Below are 15,802 nucleotides of genomic sequence, written 5' to 3' on the forward strand. Positions count from 1 at the left end.
GGGTTAGTTTTAATCTGAGATCTGTCTCTAGAGCACAAATTAGCTTAGCGGTTCGTTGTTATGTTGGAGCTCTCGTGGAACATATGCAAATATGTGGACTTTGATCAATTACTTGACAAGTGAATAAGATACACAAGACTAGATGTGTCACAGATACTACAGCCTGCAAAGCATTAGTGTTAGCATTGCTTACGCCAGAGAGGAGTACTCACTGGGAAATGGATTAGAGGAACTGTCAGAAGCACGGAGAGCAGTATGGCCAGTTTAACAGTCATGATGACAGTATCATGTGGCAGGTACCTGCTGTAACCTCGCAACAATTCAGAGTCCACTTTGTCTGAAAAGCAAAAAAAAAAAAAATTGTTTTCTTAATCATTTGAGAACTAACATGAAGTAATTCAGCAACACGGATGAAGCTTACATTCAAACGGACCAATCTGCTTGTGGCTGATGCACAGTGGAGGGGACTGCATAGAAGCACTACTTATAACCAGCTCAAACTGATTTGCAACCTAGCAAAAACAGGAAAAAAACCATGCAAGAGACAAGATCCTGTAGAGCATGTGCTGAACGAACAGCCATCTAAGAGAAGATGAAGGAAATACGGAAAAGGAAGGCTTAAAAAGAAAGCTATTCCAAGCCTACAGATACAGGTTCTGAAACTTTCAGTCCACTCAGCAGTAAGGTAACTTTTAACCTTAACTAAATTTTACCATGTTAGCTAGACTTAAAATAAAAGCCAAGTTTTAGTGACCTGAAGGGATGAGCAAACAGCAGAGGTAAAGCCTAGAAAACAACTGAAAATATCTCAAAGAACTGGAGAAAAAATACAGATGTCAGCATTCACAAACCTTAACCATTTCCTACAGGAGTATCTTAAACAGATGACAAAAAGCAATGTTCACAAATTAAAATGTAGGTTTAATTAAAGTCAAGATAACTGGATTGACTGAGCCTTGAAAAAGACACTGAAACTTAAGCACGGGCTTCACTACTGAACAAAGAAAATGTATCTGGGCTGCTTAAGCTTTCCATCACAACCCTCCATCAATGCTGTGAGCAGCATTACTGCTCCACTGACAGCAAGTCAGAGTGCAGGAAGCATCTGTCCACTCCTCCCACTCAGTGCGCTTTGCTGGACTTCAGAACAGCCCAGATTTCCACCCAAGTCCAGGCGCTGCATTGAGTTTCAAATTCACAGCAAACAGTACAAAACTTCTGAGCCACGGAACGATGAAATGTGACTCATTTCAAAAGAAGGAACTCCTTCTTTGTTTTCAATTTAAAATAAAATGTTTTACATTTTCCTGGACTGGTATTTTGGGAACAGAAAACAGATTCCCCCCTATTTAAAGAAGTAAGTTAATTAAACAAGACAACCAAAAAGTTAAAAAAGGAGCAGAAGCCTGCAAGGAAAAAAGAACGTAATATCTTGCAGACATTCGCTGTTGGTTCTGGTGTTTCAGGCTCTTGAGTCTAAGAATTACTAAAAGAAATCACGCTTGCAGAAACCAGAAAGATTCACAGTGAAACAGACTAAAAGACTGCAGTCAAAGGGCCTCGCCTCCAAGAAATGAAGGCAGTGATGGTAACAGGAACTGGGTCCGTTTCTACATCTTATTTTGTTTTATTTTTGCTGAGATGTGACCTGGAGACAGATGGTTATCCTGCAACGACTGCTCAATCTCTGACTGACCCTTCAAGTTTTAATTCCCTACGAAGTCACATGGAAACTGTTAGCAACCACTAATAGTGGCCTATACACTACCAGGGGCTTCAAGGCTGCCCACTTAATTTTTCAAAGGATTCTGTGTTAAGGGAACGTTTTTGGATGTAATGGTTAAACATATAGTAATGCTTCCAGGTATGGGGCATCCACAGCTTCCTTGGGCAACCTGTTCCAGTGCATCACCACCCTCTGGGTGAAAAACTTTCTCCTAATATCCAACCTAAACCTCCCTTATCTTTGTTTGAAACCATTCCCCATTCTCCTATCACCACCCATCCTCATAAACAGTCATTCCCCCCACCTGTAGAAAACTTCCAGCAGATTTCTAGTGAAATTGCTAGTGCTGATCAATTTGTAAAAACCCAAAAACAAAACAAGGAAGCAATATATGCTTTGTCCCCAGGCTGTATCAGACAAGGCAAGCATGCCTGCAAACCTTCATGCCTCCCCAGCTTCAGGGCTAGCTTGTCAAGGGTCACATTCATATCCTGTGTTGCAGAGCATTTTGAGCATAAGCCCTGCAGCATTCACCTACATTACATGCTGAGAAGTCAATGGGACTGTAACACTTCTTCATGGGACTAAGATTTATGAGGATCCAAGTGTATTAATGCAAAAACAAGCCTGAAGTACTCAAGACAACAGATGTACCATTTACTATTAGGCTGCATTCTAGAGAATACTTGAAAAATATACTCACCATAAAATGTCAGATACCCAAACAAAGCAGACATAAAGTAGATTATGAAACTCAGGCCAATTCCTGTGACAGTTACATTCTGCATTCTGCTTTTGGATGGACTAAAACGTAAAGAAAAAGAAGCATTGTTCCATCTATATTGTGGACCATTCAACACAACATAAGCTACATTATTGGAAAACATAGCAGCCTGACTTTTATGAGAAAGCAACCTCATAAATTTAGGGCCACAGAGTATTTTCTGATGACTGTGCTCTCTGAAACATAGTTCTTTTTAAAGTATTTTTTATCTCTTAGTGAAGATTCACTTGTCACAGACATCTAGCACTGCTCCCAGCTGGAAAGGAACTCTGCCATGCCCACCAGTGAGGTTTATTTGTGCATTGATTTGATTTTTAATAAAACAAAAATAGCAATTTATGCAGGGTCTGGGCCAAAAAGCACTGAATCTGGTGAAATACAGATTCAGTTACAGGGAAAAAAATCAGCACCTAAAATTAGCACCTTAGTAAATGACTTTTTTCTTCCCAGATGGCCAAGACAATGTACTGACATTGGTGGTAGAACCACATTTGCTCTTTTTCTCTCCTGTTAAAGAAGATAAGCCAGTGCAAACTAGAGCTGTGCATTTCCAAAAGACATGAAGAGGATTGAGCCTGCAGTGTTTGATGGCATTAACTTGAAAATATAATACTGGAGATTAATTTAGGAAAATAGAACAGAAGGCTCCCATATATTGCACGTGTTCTCATACATTACCTTTGGAGCTCACAGTAAATCGGTAATACTGAGGTATGGCAGAGGAAAGAGAAGGCCATGGTTGGTATTGCATAAGCACTCTAAAATAGAAGATAAACACCTTCTAAGTTACTTGTTATTACAGACAGGTGGGCAATTATCTGGATGAATTCAGTGCAAGCCTTGAAAGACAGTGGAAATCATTCAATTTAATGCTTCAAGATGAATCTCTGTAAGACAGAATGCTGCCTCTGAATCATTATGTAGAACTGGATCTCTTGAACAAGCATCTCTTCTGGCATTGTTCTCAGCTTACTATTTCATGATTCAGGATCACTGGACAGCATGTCAATAAGTTAACAACTGAGAAGACAAGTAATTAAGCAATAAGGGTAGGAATTTCTCCAAGTCTGATGTATCCTCCATGAAATTCTCTAAGTTTCCTTAGCTACCTGTCAAATTATTGACTCCCCTACCCTGACTTCACTGTTTTCTCATTACTTCTTAAATACTTGGACACAGCTACCAGAAAACATAATGTGCTTCCATCATCTAAAGCTTTAAGACAGTTACGTAACTAGGATTGCATCCAACACAATTAGTGGTGTATTATTTCAAAAACTCATATTAGAAGAGATGAATCATCTAGTATAGCCTGCTTTGGTTGCCAAGTGGAATAAACTAAACTACAACAAAGCCCATGCTGGTAAAGAAACGCCACTTTCAATTGATATAACTGAAAAAGGCAAAACGCAACAAAGATGAGTTCTAAAAACCTACAAAGTACAAAGGCCAGACAAAAAGCTGGGCACCTCGTGGTGCTCACTTCTGGCCAAAGCAAAATCTCCTTCTTTGACCTGCATTTAACATTTGTCTGATGTTTGTTTGGGTGAGTTTTCTTGGGGTGAAGTGTTGGATTTTCTGCTTTCAGACAAATGTTACCAACCTACAGACCTATCTCAAACTTAACCCCCTTTCTTTCCCAATTCTCTTTACCCCAAAGAAACCAGAGCTCTACACGACAGCTCCTCCCCTGCAAGCTTTGTTGGGTGATGATGTGATTTAAAAGCCATGTTAATTAGCAAATACCGCAGCTGGCATCCAGTGAAATGCGTGAGTTTGCATTAGGCCTGAAGAATTAGCTCCAGGTAAGAAAAAATGAAATTTATATATATTTATAATGAAATTAAACCTGTTCTGCAAGGATCTAAATGCATGCATACAGCCAAGCAGCGCTGCATTCCAACTGAGGGCACAGACAGTGCCCACATCCAACTGCATCCTGAGGCTGAGCACCACTGCATCTGTTCTACTTCACACTCTGGTCACATTTGCAAAACGCCTTCATAAAATGCTAACTTGGACACCCAGCCTTCATATAAAAGATTGAGACTGGAAAACACTTGGCAGTAGGTATAGGAAATACTTCCACAGCCTGTAACTAGCTTTACAGATGTTTAGCTTACCCTGGATAGAGTTTAAACCCCAATTTTTTAACACCTCCCGCCTTTAGTTAGCTTATTGTTCATAGAGATTACCTCTTTTGAAAGATGAAAGAGCTTTGCTTTACAATCCGCAGTAGAATTTGAAACCTGTAAGACATACATGGCAAAAAAAAAGAAGAAAAAATAAAAAAGACATAAGGAAAGAATGATCCCAAACCACAGACATGAAAGGTTTTGGTTTCTTGATAGTAAAACCGTGATAGCCAAGAAAAGAAGGAATTCAAATAACAAGTAATTCTGAAAGTGTTAATGTTAAAAAAAAAAGCATTACAGTTATTAATAAAATTTTAGGAGAACTTCCAAACAAAATGCACTTTACCTGTAAAGTCTCTATTGCACTGCTTAGAGGTAGAGGACAAGGGATGGACCACTTCTTTATCATAACCTGCAAAGACAGCATGGATTATATCCCCCAAGTCAAGTTACATTTAGATAGACACAGCTGAAGTATCAGACGGTGCACAGAGCAGGAAGCAAAACACACGGTAAATTAACTAACTTGACTGGTAGGCAGATAGGCTACAGAAAGGGGAGCTTGACAGCAAAGCTTGTCAGTGCCACTCCACACAGCTGCTGGCTAAGCACAGCTGGCAGCCTTATGGCTCGCCTGTCTGGAGGTGCTGTACTGAAACGAGCTATGACATTAACTGAAATACAACCGGTGCTCTACATTCACTCTCTCTGTGCTCCATGCTAACCGCCTCCCATATAGAATAGCTGCTGTGTTAGCTGTCCCAGGCTCTTTCCCTAAGCAGACAAGCCCTAAACAGATATAGAGCAGAGCCTGGGGCTAATCTTAAAAGGCAGAAACATATGGTGTGGACTAGAAAGCAAAGGAAAAACAATAAATGCAATTATTGTCCCGGAATGTCATTGGGGCTTTAGCTACACCCTGCTGCTTTAGGGACTGCCAAGTAACAGGGCTGAAAATCAAAGGGAAATTAAAGTAAGAAATGTTACCTCCTCTTTCAGGAGTCTCGTTTAAAATGATAGTGGCATTGCTCTTCTCACCCTAATTAATTTCCTATTGTAGAGGCCTGGCTCTAGAGGTTATAATTCTTTTGAAGCCTAGAGCAAATAATTAAAAACTTAATTAAAGACTCAGATTCATGAGAAGAATAACACAGGAGAGAGTGTTTCTTCTGGCTCAAGGAATCTGCTTTTTGGATGCGGTGTTTCCTAGAGAATGAGGATTTGACACCCGTTTGTGTCCCAAAGGCCAGGAGAAGAAAACGAAGTCTGCCTGTGTGGGGCAAGGAAACAGCAGGTACCCACCATGCTGCTTCAGCTGTGGCAATGCCTCCGTGGAGGTGTTCAAGAACTATGGAGATGTGGCACTGGTGGACACGGCGGGGGTTGAATCTAAATGATCATTATGGTCCCTTTCAGCCCAGGCCATTCTATGATTGAGTTCTCAGAATGTTCTAATAGATGTTGCTTTTTCATACTGTGTGGATGGAAAACAGGAATCCCTTTATTCCAGCAGTCCTGACAGCTCTCAGGAAAGACGGGCTCTGCGTATAACATCATTCACTACATGTGGCAGGTTCCCAATCTGCATCACATTTTGTTCTGGGAACGTAAACAAGGGGCTTAGAAAAATACCACCAGGAATCATTAACACCTTTGTTGAACAAGCTACCAATAGGGCTGTTCCCACCAAAAAATCTGGTTTTACTCATCACCAATATTCAATACAGCAAGAAGTTGCAATAAAAAAAGGGCAACGATCACATTTCATTTCTCTTCATTTAGGATTCACATCGGGAAAGTATTCAACAACGAGAAACAAGAGAAAGTGCTCAGGACCTCACAGAATCTGGCTTTCAATTAACAGCTGAATACATGCACATTTTTTCTCACTCATCAGTTCATCTTGGTGTTTTCATTCTTTCCAAGTGAGGACTATATGCAGGACATTAACTCTACAGGAAAAGACAGTGAAGCACAGGCAGAGGTGTGTGACCTGCCAAGGCCCCATAGCAGAGCACAGTCTGCAGACCTACTGACCAGGACACACTGCCTATCACACCCATCTTTTCTACATGTTGTATTAAAACTGTGCCTTGCTGGCAAGAGGCTTCACAGGTGGAATGCACTTGAAAATGCACAGAATTGCTTTGTATGTAAAATATAACGGTACAGCTTGCATACGACAAACACAGCTTTCTACTGGAATAAATCAAAACATATCTGCCATACAGAAATTAACTCTGTGCAAATGAAAACACCATTTCAACAGCACACGTCATCCACTTCAAAGCGATTAGATGTGGAAACTAAACCACAGTTAATGCCTTTGAGCTTCAGCGCCTGATGAAGTCAGAGAAAATACTGCGCAAAGAGTATTAGTTCTCCTTAAATATCCAGATTCGATTTGCCACGGCTCCTTCTTTGTCCCTTACCAATAAGGAGTAAACATATAATTGTTATCATTTCATATGAAAGCAATTTTTATCATTTCAGATGAAACTGGACTGCATGCTCCTTACCTAGAACATCCCACACACCTTCCTGTTACAAAGAAAAACACCTAAGCCTGAGCTTAAATCACCATAGTCACATCTGCATGCAAAGTCTTTCTCTTCCGAGCCCCAAATTACTTTCAGCACACCCCCCCATTAGAAAAGCTTTCTTCAGATACGTGCACAGATTCACACCAAGATGCAGGAATTGAAATTGCTGTAAAGCTGTTGCAAGTAGCTTCACCCTGAGACCTACTTCTGCTTTCTTTTTTTCCTCCTTTTAAGATAAATTTTAGGGAAGAGGTCAAAAGTTAAGGTAATTCATAAATATTACAAATGCATTTCCATTAGCTCTGAAAGGCTGTGGCTGCTCCTCAATGCTAAGCTTCGGAAGAATACTTCCCCAGGTCCTCCAAACACTGCAGCTCTCCAGGGATACCCCAGGGTGATGTTTTGACAGCTTTGAAGTTTGGTTTTATCACATGGTTTAGTTCCTAATGGATTACCTTGGTCTCCCGGATGGCATGTTTGTTCAACTTGCCTTCAACTCTGTTTATCCCTTTGTAAAGCAGGTATTAAAAGCAAGTCAATGCAAGCCAGAATGATGAGGGAGAGGGGGCATATTCTTTCAGGCTCCCCAAAAAGATTCCCATTGCTCTACCTGGATGACAGAGCGTAAGTTGTGCCATTTACTACACATGTGCTTTACCATAATTTTCACTGTGAGGAGGAAAAATGGTATGACTTAAAGGTATGTTTTTCCTCCCAGATCTGCCAAGCAGTTCTCAATTTAGATATTTGGAAACATCTACCTCAGAGGGGTCTGGAGAGGGTGAGCATCAGGGTCAAAAGCCCCATATGGCTCAGAGAAAAGAACCTTTCCTTTCAGCAGGAAAGAAGAATAAGGTCATTGACGCATTAATGAATCTTGTAAAGTGTCTTAATGAAGTTCTAGTTTTCCTTGCCTTTTTTTTGAACCCAGTCGCTCCATCGTGCATGTAAATCTAATTTATTTGGAGTATATTAAATTTTCTTCCTCACTAGTTGCAGTAAGTAATAGTTAGGAGCTAAGCAAACAGAATTCCATTCTGTTACTAGCAGGGAAACAAAAGTGTGTGTGCCAGCTCCCTTCAGTGCACTGTCAGCAAAACAAAAATACTGTTACGTTTGCCAGTCCAAAATATAATCATTTTAAATCTTTTCACATGTCTGAAAGTTCCTACGCATTTCCATGCCTCAGCAAAACAAACAGAGCCTGCCCAGCGAGCACATCCTGAACTCCAAGAACACTAAATTCTAAGTAAAATGGAAGAGAGGAGAAGAAGACAATTCATTTCCAAACAGCCTTGTGAAAATATTTAAGCAATAAGGGAAAAAAAATATATATAGATAAGCTGTACTCTGATTTTTAACTTACCACGAGCGCAAAGTACACCATAAAGAAAAATGATAAACTACTTGTGTAGCCAAGAAAGCCTGTAAAATAACAGTAAAAATAAAAGAGAATTTATAAGGAAAGTGATCCTAATGTACAGCTAAAGCTTTACATTTTAGGCATGTTTTCTATTACAGTGCTTGGTATCTGGGGCTTAGGACTCAGAATAACAACATTCCAACTGCCTGTCACAGATCATTTATGCAGTTTTGTAGGGCAGAATTAGAACTGGCTTACCACTAATGGCATGCTGTAAGTAAATGCAGCTCTTTAATGTTCTGCTGTAAAGATTTTATTTTAGTATTGCAGACAAAATACTACTGCAACCCAAGTAATAGGTTAACTAGGCAGGGCTGGAAGGCAGAACACGGTACAACAACTTAAGCAGCCCCCACAATGGCCAGCCCCCTGCCAGTTTAAATAAATAAATAAGCCATTAAGGTTTTAAAGTCTTCAATTGTAATTGCTACTAAAGTAGAATAATATTTGCTTCTCTCCTTTAATTACTCACCGATTTTAGGAAGAAGCGCGAGGGGAAATACAATGCAGACCGAAGTAATGAGTAGCAGCAGTCTCCCATCGAGGTACCAGGACCTGTTGGAAAAGCTACTTGTGACTGATCCACAATTCATGAGGCCTAAAAAAATATGTTTTGCTTTAAAACCGCCATCTTGGACAAAACAACCACTAAGGACAGAAGCAGTAAATAATTTCAGCTGCACATGCTATTTACATGGGTTTGTATTCCCAGTGTCTGTACTGATATAAAATAGAGCTCCCAGACAGTGAGAAGCAGAGCACCAGCCCATAATTAACCCCCACTGCTGGCGATGCTCCATCTGCATGGATCAAGGCTCTGTAGTGCATACAGCTTCTTCTCAGCAGCTCAATACATGAACCCATGCCTCTACTCAAACCAGTGATGAGAGTTCACGGGCATTCCATACCATGCCGATATCCAACACAAGTGCTTCTATCACAGAACCACAGAGGTTGGAAGGGACCTTCTGGGGATCACCAAATCCAATCCCCAAAGCATTCCATGCATCTCAAATTGGGTTAAACTGAGTCACGTGTTTCCACAACTGGAAGCAGCAGCAACTCTCATTCCCACTTACTGCACAATCTCCTGTTCATTGTTCCTACATGTTATATCATATCATAGAATCATAGGATGGCTTGGGTTGCAAAGGACCACAGTGATCACCCAGTTCCAACCCCCTGCTATGTGTAGGGTTGCGAACCAGCTGACCAGGCTGCCCAGAGCCACATCCAAAGTTAATATAACAAAGAACTGCAATAAGAGACTTTCTTGTCTTTAACATAGCACAGAATGGTCCTTCATTCACTGCAACACCATCAAAGCACAAAAGCAATGGCAACTGCTATAGAAAAACATAGAAGTAAAAAGCACCATGGAGACATAGAAAGTCTTGATGCTGTTAACAATCTACTCAGTACCAACATCACATCTCCTAAGCAGAGGGAAGCACAGATGTGTAAGCTGTTAAGAAACAGAAACATCTCGAGGGTGGCTCCCCGAACTTGGCACTGGCCATATCCTGTACTGATAAACATCTTGCACATCAGCCCCTGACTTTACTACCTATAAACACCCTGGCCTTTGACCTGCACGTTTATTTAGTCCAGGATATGGTTAGCACCTAATAAACAGGCAACACCTCAAGTTATCATACGGAAAGCAGCAAACACCTGTGTTGGAGAAGAATTACCAGAGGCAGATATGGAGCCAAGTGGCTGCATCACTTAACATAAAAAAATTACACGTGATGCAAATGAATGGAGAAATGTCAATGCTGAGGGAATACTGCCCGTTTCCAAACCAAAGTCAACCTTAAGTAACAACGCCATACACACCACTGCAGCTTAGCAGGCCCAAGGAAGAAGGTACATTGGTTACTGCATGGTAAATGAAAAGAACACTGGAGGGGGAAGGGAATGAAAAGAGCAGAACTGCAGTGAGGTGATGTGAAGGAGGAAAAAACAATTTTAAGTGTTTACTTTTAGAGTATCCTTGATTAAAATCTTTCTAAACAACAAACAGATCGACAGAAAGCAGAGGAGCATCTACTGGCTGTCAAAAAAAATACAGCCAATTCTCCCAAAATGCTGCTGCAGAAATACACTTATTTTCCACAGGCTGAATAAATATTTCTGTATTTCCTTTAAAATCAGTTAATCCACAAATATAATCCCATATGATAAAAACATTCCAAGTATGAAATGCGGAATATAAATCCTTGCCTCTACTGAAAATGCTTTGGCATGCAGATGTTCCTCCTCCATCCCTCCCCCACTTTTAACTGAAAGCAGACATTTATAAATTGCTTTAATTTCATTCCTGAATGCAACAGGACAAGGGATTCATATGTTCTACATTAGGATCTGACTCTCAGTCCATATCAATTATGTAACACACAAGCAAGACAACTTAATTGCATCAATCATATCCTCCTGACAGGGTCATTAAATGTTAACAGAGGGCTCACGAATTACAACTTTTTAACACAATCCTCGTTGGAAGCTACGTTCATGTCATCAAAACTACACGGAATTCTTATGCAGACAGACAGAAACATCTCAACTTGCAATTAACAAGTGTTTACACTGCGTGTTTTTGTTTTCTAACAATGACATGTCGATATATTAAACACTGGCTCCGATCCTTTCCAATTGCACACACACCTGCTCACCTTTAGCTACAAAAATAATCCAATTTGCAAAATGGCTTTCCTGTGAGCATTGGTGTGTGCTTAGAAAACATTTCTCACAGACAGCTTAACTGACACATCTGACAGCTCCTAACTCCAGCTAAAGATAAATTCTGCACCCAAATGGCAGAGGAGCAGATGCCGCAAGGGCTGAACAAAAACAGAGCAGTTGTGCAGCCACATCTGGAAACAAGAGGCCCAGTTAAGAGATTTTAATCAATTGAGGCAATATTTATGCCCTTTGCATACATAAGTTGCTACTTGGTCCTGATAACTGATTGCCTATTTGTCTTGAAAAATTCCCCGCAATTTACATTCTGTTACCTAAAAGCTACTCCAGTGTTACGATAAAAAACGCACTGCAGCAAAAGATCATGATCCATCACGGCAATCTATATGAAATACAATAGTGGGCATGCTCAGGCCAGCTGTGTCCACAAAGCTGGGACACTGACTGACTGCTGCATCTCTTTTTTGGGAGAGGTGTGTTTGCATAAACAGAGCTGGCATCAAATTAAAAAACAAAGCCAACATAAGTGATGTTACGTGCAAATGATGGTAATGAACAGATTGGAGCAGATACAGCAGCAGATTCAACAGCACTCTGTATGGAATGGGAGGGTTGAAAGCACAGTTTTGAAGGAGCGGGTAATAAAGCCCGAATGAAAAGCTGATGACTATCACAGCTGGAAAAGTTGCATTAACAGAGCAAAAATGACATGCACATAAAACATAATCATTTATTAAAGGCCCTTACTAAATATACATTATTGTGAGGGCAAAAGGAGGGCAGGAAGACAGAAAGTGAGGTTAGCACCACACCATTTCTCAAAGCACGGGTTATAAAATTGAAGAAAATATACAGGAAAAAAAAAAAATGACTTGAAGTAAAGTGCCTTTTTAAAAAACCAATTTCAACTTCAAAAGCACAGCAGAAGCATCACACGGCCTTTAGGAGACCATGCTTTTCAATCCAGGTTGAGCTCAGAACATCTAAAACAAATCAGCTTGGTAAAACTGCAGTAACAGCGTGAGCTGCACCATCAGGAATGACAGCAGAACTGCAACAACCTGAACAAGAGATTTCAGCGCTGAAGCTGCAGCGTTTGCCCTACGGCAGGCACAGATTCCTTGTGACAGCTCTAATAGGAATCTGAGGGACACACATTACATACAGCTTTATAGCTCAGTTGTGAAGAATAATTTCTTTACTGGCAGCCAAGTTATGGAATTATAAACCAAGCCTGGAAACCTGGCCTTTTTCCCAAGACAAGTCCAATTACTGGAGCAAGACAACAAAATATTTCAATTTAAATGTCTGCCAGATTTCGTACTGTGGTCTTGAAATATTTTAAGTGATAACATGACAGCAGTTTAAATGTTTCTCCTCCCCTCCCTCCCATCCCTTCCTGCTTCCCCTTTCAAAGTTTTACAGATTTCTTTGAATGGAGCTTTGCCACCGACTTTAAGGTCGTCTGATGGGAAAGAATCAGGCTCTGTGTGCGCTGCAGAAGGTTTACAGATGCCAAATACATTTCATATTCCAAGAATGCCTGTAAATAAGTAATGTTTTTTAGCATGTGAGATCAGAGGGATGTGTCAGTACCCATCTCCTCCAGCAGTCCTGAGCTGTTTGCTTCTCCAAGATAAATTCACAATCCTTGTGGCATTTTAACTTACCCGCTTTCATCTCCGCTTAAGAAACCTGCAACAGCACCAGGAAGCTCAGACTTCACAATTAACAGATAAGATGACATAGCTGCAAACAGAAGCAGAGCAGATTTAGCAGGGGAAGAGCAGTACTGTAACAACCAGCGTGGCTTAACCGGCATGGTTATGACTGGGACATCTCAGCTATATATTGGACACCGTGGCACCAAAGTCAACATTTATTTTCTCATATGCTTCCTTTAAAAATAGCTGCAAATCCCCAAGTACCATGCTGATTCTAATGCTTCCAGAGAGCCTGTAATGACATAAGTCTAGAAGCAAGGAAAACATCATCCAAAGGGCTAACAAAACAACACTGAGCAGCAGGCTGACCCTTTACCTGGCAACACGGGCCTTCATAGGCTGGGGCTGCAGCTCTTCTTCCTGGCTCTGTAGTAGATGTTGCTGATGAGGATGAGAGTAACTCAATGAGATTTGCTTCTACCAATACAACAGATCTTTTTAAAACACTCCGTATTTGTTGCTGTTCAATTGCTGTTGCACTAAATAAATGCGCTGCAAATCTAACCACAAGAATGGGACTTGAAAGGCTCTTTATACACGGCATGTCTGTATTTACAAGAACTACAAATCTGAAGAGAAAGCGTTAGTTACTCCTGTGGGAGTGATGATGTGAAATAGAGCGTTTATATTTGTATTCATCAGCAAGTAATGATGCATACAAATAAATCCAAGCACTGGTGCCATTTGTCTGCTTTACTCAATGAAAGGATCAAAGGCATAAATAATCAGGAAAAAAGAAAGGCATAAATAAAGAAGAGTTCTTACGTTGATCACAACTTGTATTACCCTGATACCTTCACATAGAGCTGCTGTCACTTTTTGCTTTCACACAAACAGCAAACGTTTGTACAGCCCAGAAACCAGGAGAGAATGACTCACAACAGCAGGCGTTACAAAGAGCTCCAGCAAATATCGCAGCCTGCCAGGAGCTGACTGCCATCTGTCCAAGTGATGTCACCACTGCGCCTGCAAACGCCTTCAGTCCTATACAAAGCTTGATGAGAATCCATCTGTTGCGTTCAAATCTTACTGCCCCGCGTTTAGAACGCTGTGCTTCCTCTCCTAATGCTCTACAGTGATAATATTTGTTTTAAATATGTATGACAGCGAACTTCCATATGCTGAGTTATAAGAGCGGATGTTTTGAACCCTGGAAAATGTGTGGGCTCTGACACTGCTGCAGCCAGTGTTGAATTTGAAGAAAGGGAATGTGGTCACCATAAAGAAAGCAAATTGCATTAATGCGAAGTGACATCTACCTACCGCAAGGTTAAATTAAAAACAGTTGGTGGGTCACTAAATAAGGAAATATTCACTTCTTTGTAATTAAAAGCTCTGATTTTTCTAGGATTTGGGATTATTTCCCCATTGTAGCTGTTGTTTACACCTGGCAAGGTGTGTTATCTCCTGCTCCACTTTACTCTCTTATCTGCGCCCTGGAGAACACAGGCCCGATCACAACAGTCTTTACAGCATTTCTAAACCACCAGAATCTGTAAGAAAATTAACACCCCCGCCCACACTAAGCTGGGGGTGGGTGTGTGTGTTTCACCCTAAGCAAAGAGAGATGGTCAAAAAAAACAAGGGGTGAAAAAAGAAAACTTCCTCTAAAGCATCATTACATTTATTCACCCATTCACCTCCTTCCTTGCATTGCACAACGCTTTGTACACAAGCAATTTGGAGTTTTGATATATTCGTGCACTTCAGAAAGGTTTAAAAATTAGTTCTTTTTCAGCTCAGCTGCAGAAAGCTTCAATTTCCAGATCAGATTTCCTCCTACCATGCAATCTGTCACTCTTCCCTCACATTCCTATTAGCCTCTGGCTAATCATTTGATCACTTATCCTTTGTTGTGCACTTCACCCTTTGTTTTTTTTAAAGGAGTCCAATTTCACTGGATTCCACTCTGCAGTTGGGAACCAACCCTGCTCCAATCTTGCACATGCTGAACATTTGTCTCCATCTCTCTTCTCTGTGCATATCAGAAACAACCTCATGGGGGAGGACTTTCTTTTTTTGCCCATTTATCTCGTCCTGTTTGTTCTATAAGATGGAGAAAACAACAATTTTATTTAGATCCTGCTGCTCAAATATATAACATGAATCTCATTATGTTTCTCAAAGCTGAAGTTACCTCCGGTAGAAACAAAGCACACGTAGTGGCTGAGGAAGAGTTGCTCATCTTTTGATCCAAACGTGACATTTTATCTAACTTTCCCAGTGCCCACAGTGAAAAGCAATGCCAAGCAATGCTGGGAAATCTGTACATCAGCCACCCTTGGCAGTGGGATGTAAAGCAGAAGGAAGAGATCCCAGAGTCACACAGCCACACCGTGCCACAAGTGAGCACCACAAGCATACCTTGGGCTCTGGTTTATTCTGCTTTGGAAATATCACATCCTGTTGCTTGCAAGATAAGAGTAATGTATTAAAGGATAACTTTTAAGGCAGCTTTTATCATACAAAAATCCTGATAGGTCTGCATTGGTCCTTTGGATTCAAGCATTCAAATCTATCAGCAGTAACACTCCCTTCAGCTTGCCCCCCTTTCACACACATAGTACGAGAGCAGAAGTTATTGCTCCTGCATCTCATTTCATCCCCTAAATTCAAAGCCAGCAGCCTGTTTTCCTTGTACCACCTCTTTGCAGCCATCTGTCTGAGCACTGGGTGAGGCAGCCTCCTGCAGAACGAAGGGTGTTCAGTGCTGTAACCTGAGGCTTTGGCAGCACACAGGTGCTGATGCCCATCACTGGAACAA

The 15,802-nt window shown here is 40.9% G+C and overlaps 1 protein-coding gene across 3 annotated transcripts in view; it reads right to left on the bottom strand.

Moving 5' to 3' along the window:
- SLC38A6 (solute carrier family 38 member 6) overlaps window positions 1-15,802 on the bottom strand; it is a 34,285-nt gene that overhangs the window by 7,603 nt on the left and 10,880 nt on the right. For all 3 annotated transcript variants that reach the window (XM_015865790.2, XM_032444865.1, XM_032444866.1), the window contains exons 6-13: window positions 12,985-13,063; window positions 9,084-9,166; window positions 8,555-8,613; window positions 4,992-5,057; window positions 4,706-4,759; window positions 3,189-3,268; window positions 2,430-2,530; window positions 213-337 (exon numbers count right to left, since the gene is read on the bottom strand). In XM_015865790.2, coding sequence (XP_015721276.1) covers window positions 213-337; window positions 2,430-2,530; window positions 3,189-3,268; window positions 4,706-4,759; window positions 4,992-5,057; window positions 8,555-8,613; window positions 9,084-9,166; window positions 12,985-13,063 — 647 coding nt within the window. The remainder of the gene's footprint in view (window positions 1-212; window positions 338-2,429; window positions 2,531-3,188; window positions 3,269-4,705; window positions 4,760-4,991; window positions 5,058-8,554; window positions 8,614-9,083; window positions 9,167-12,984; window positions 13,064-15,802) is intronic.

The sequence above is a fragment of the Coturnix japonica genome, chromosome 5 (assembly GCF_001577835.2).
Source record: "Coturnix japonica isolate 7356 chromosome 5, Coturnix japonica 2.1, whole genome shotgun sequence".
Taxonomy (NCBI): Eukaryota; Metazoa; Chordata; class Aves; order Galliformes; family Phasianidae; genus Coturnix; species Coturnix japonica.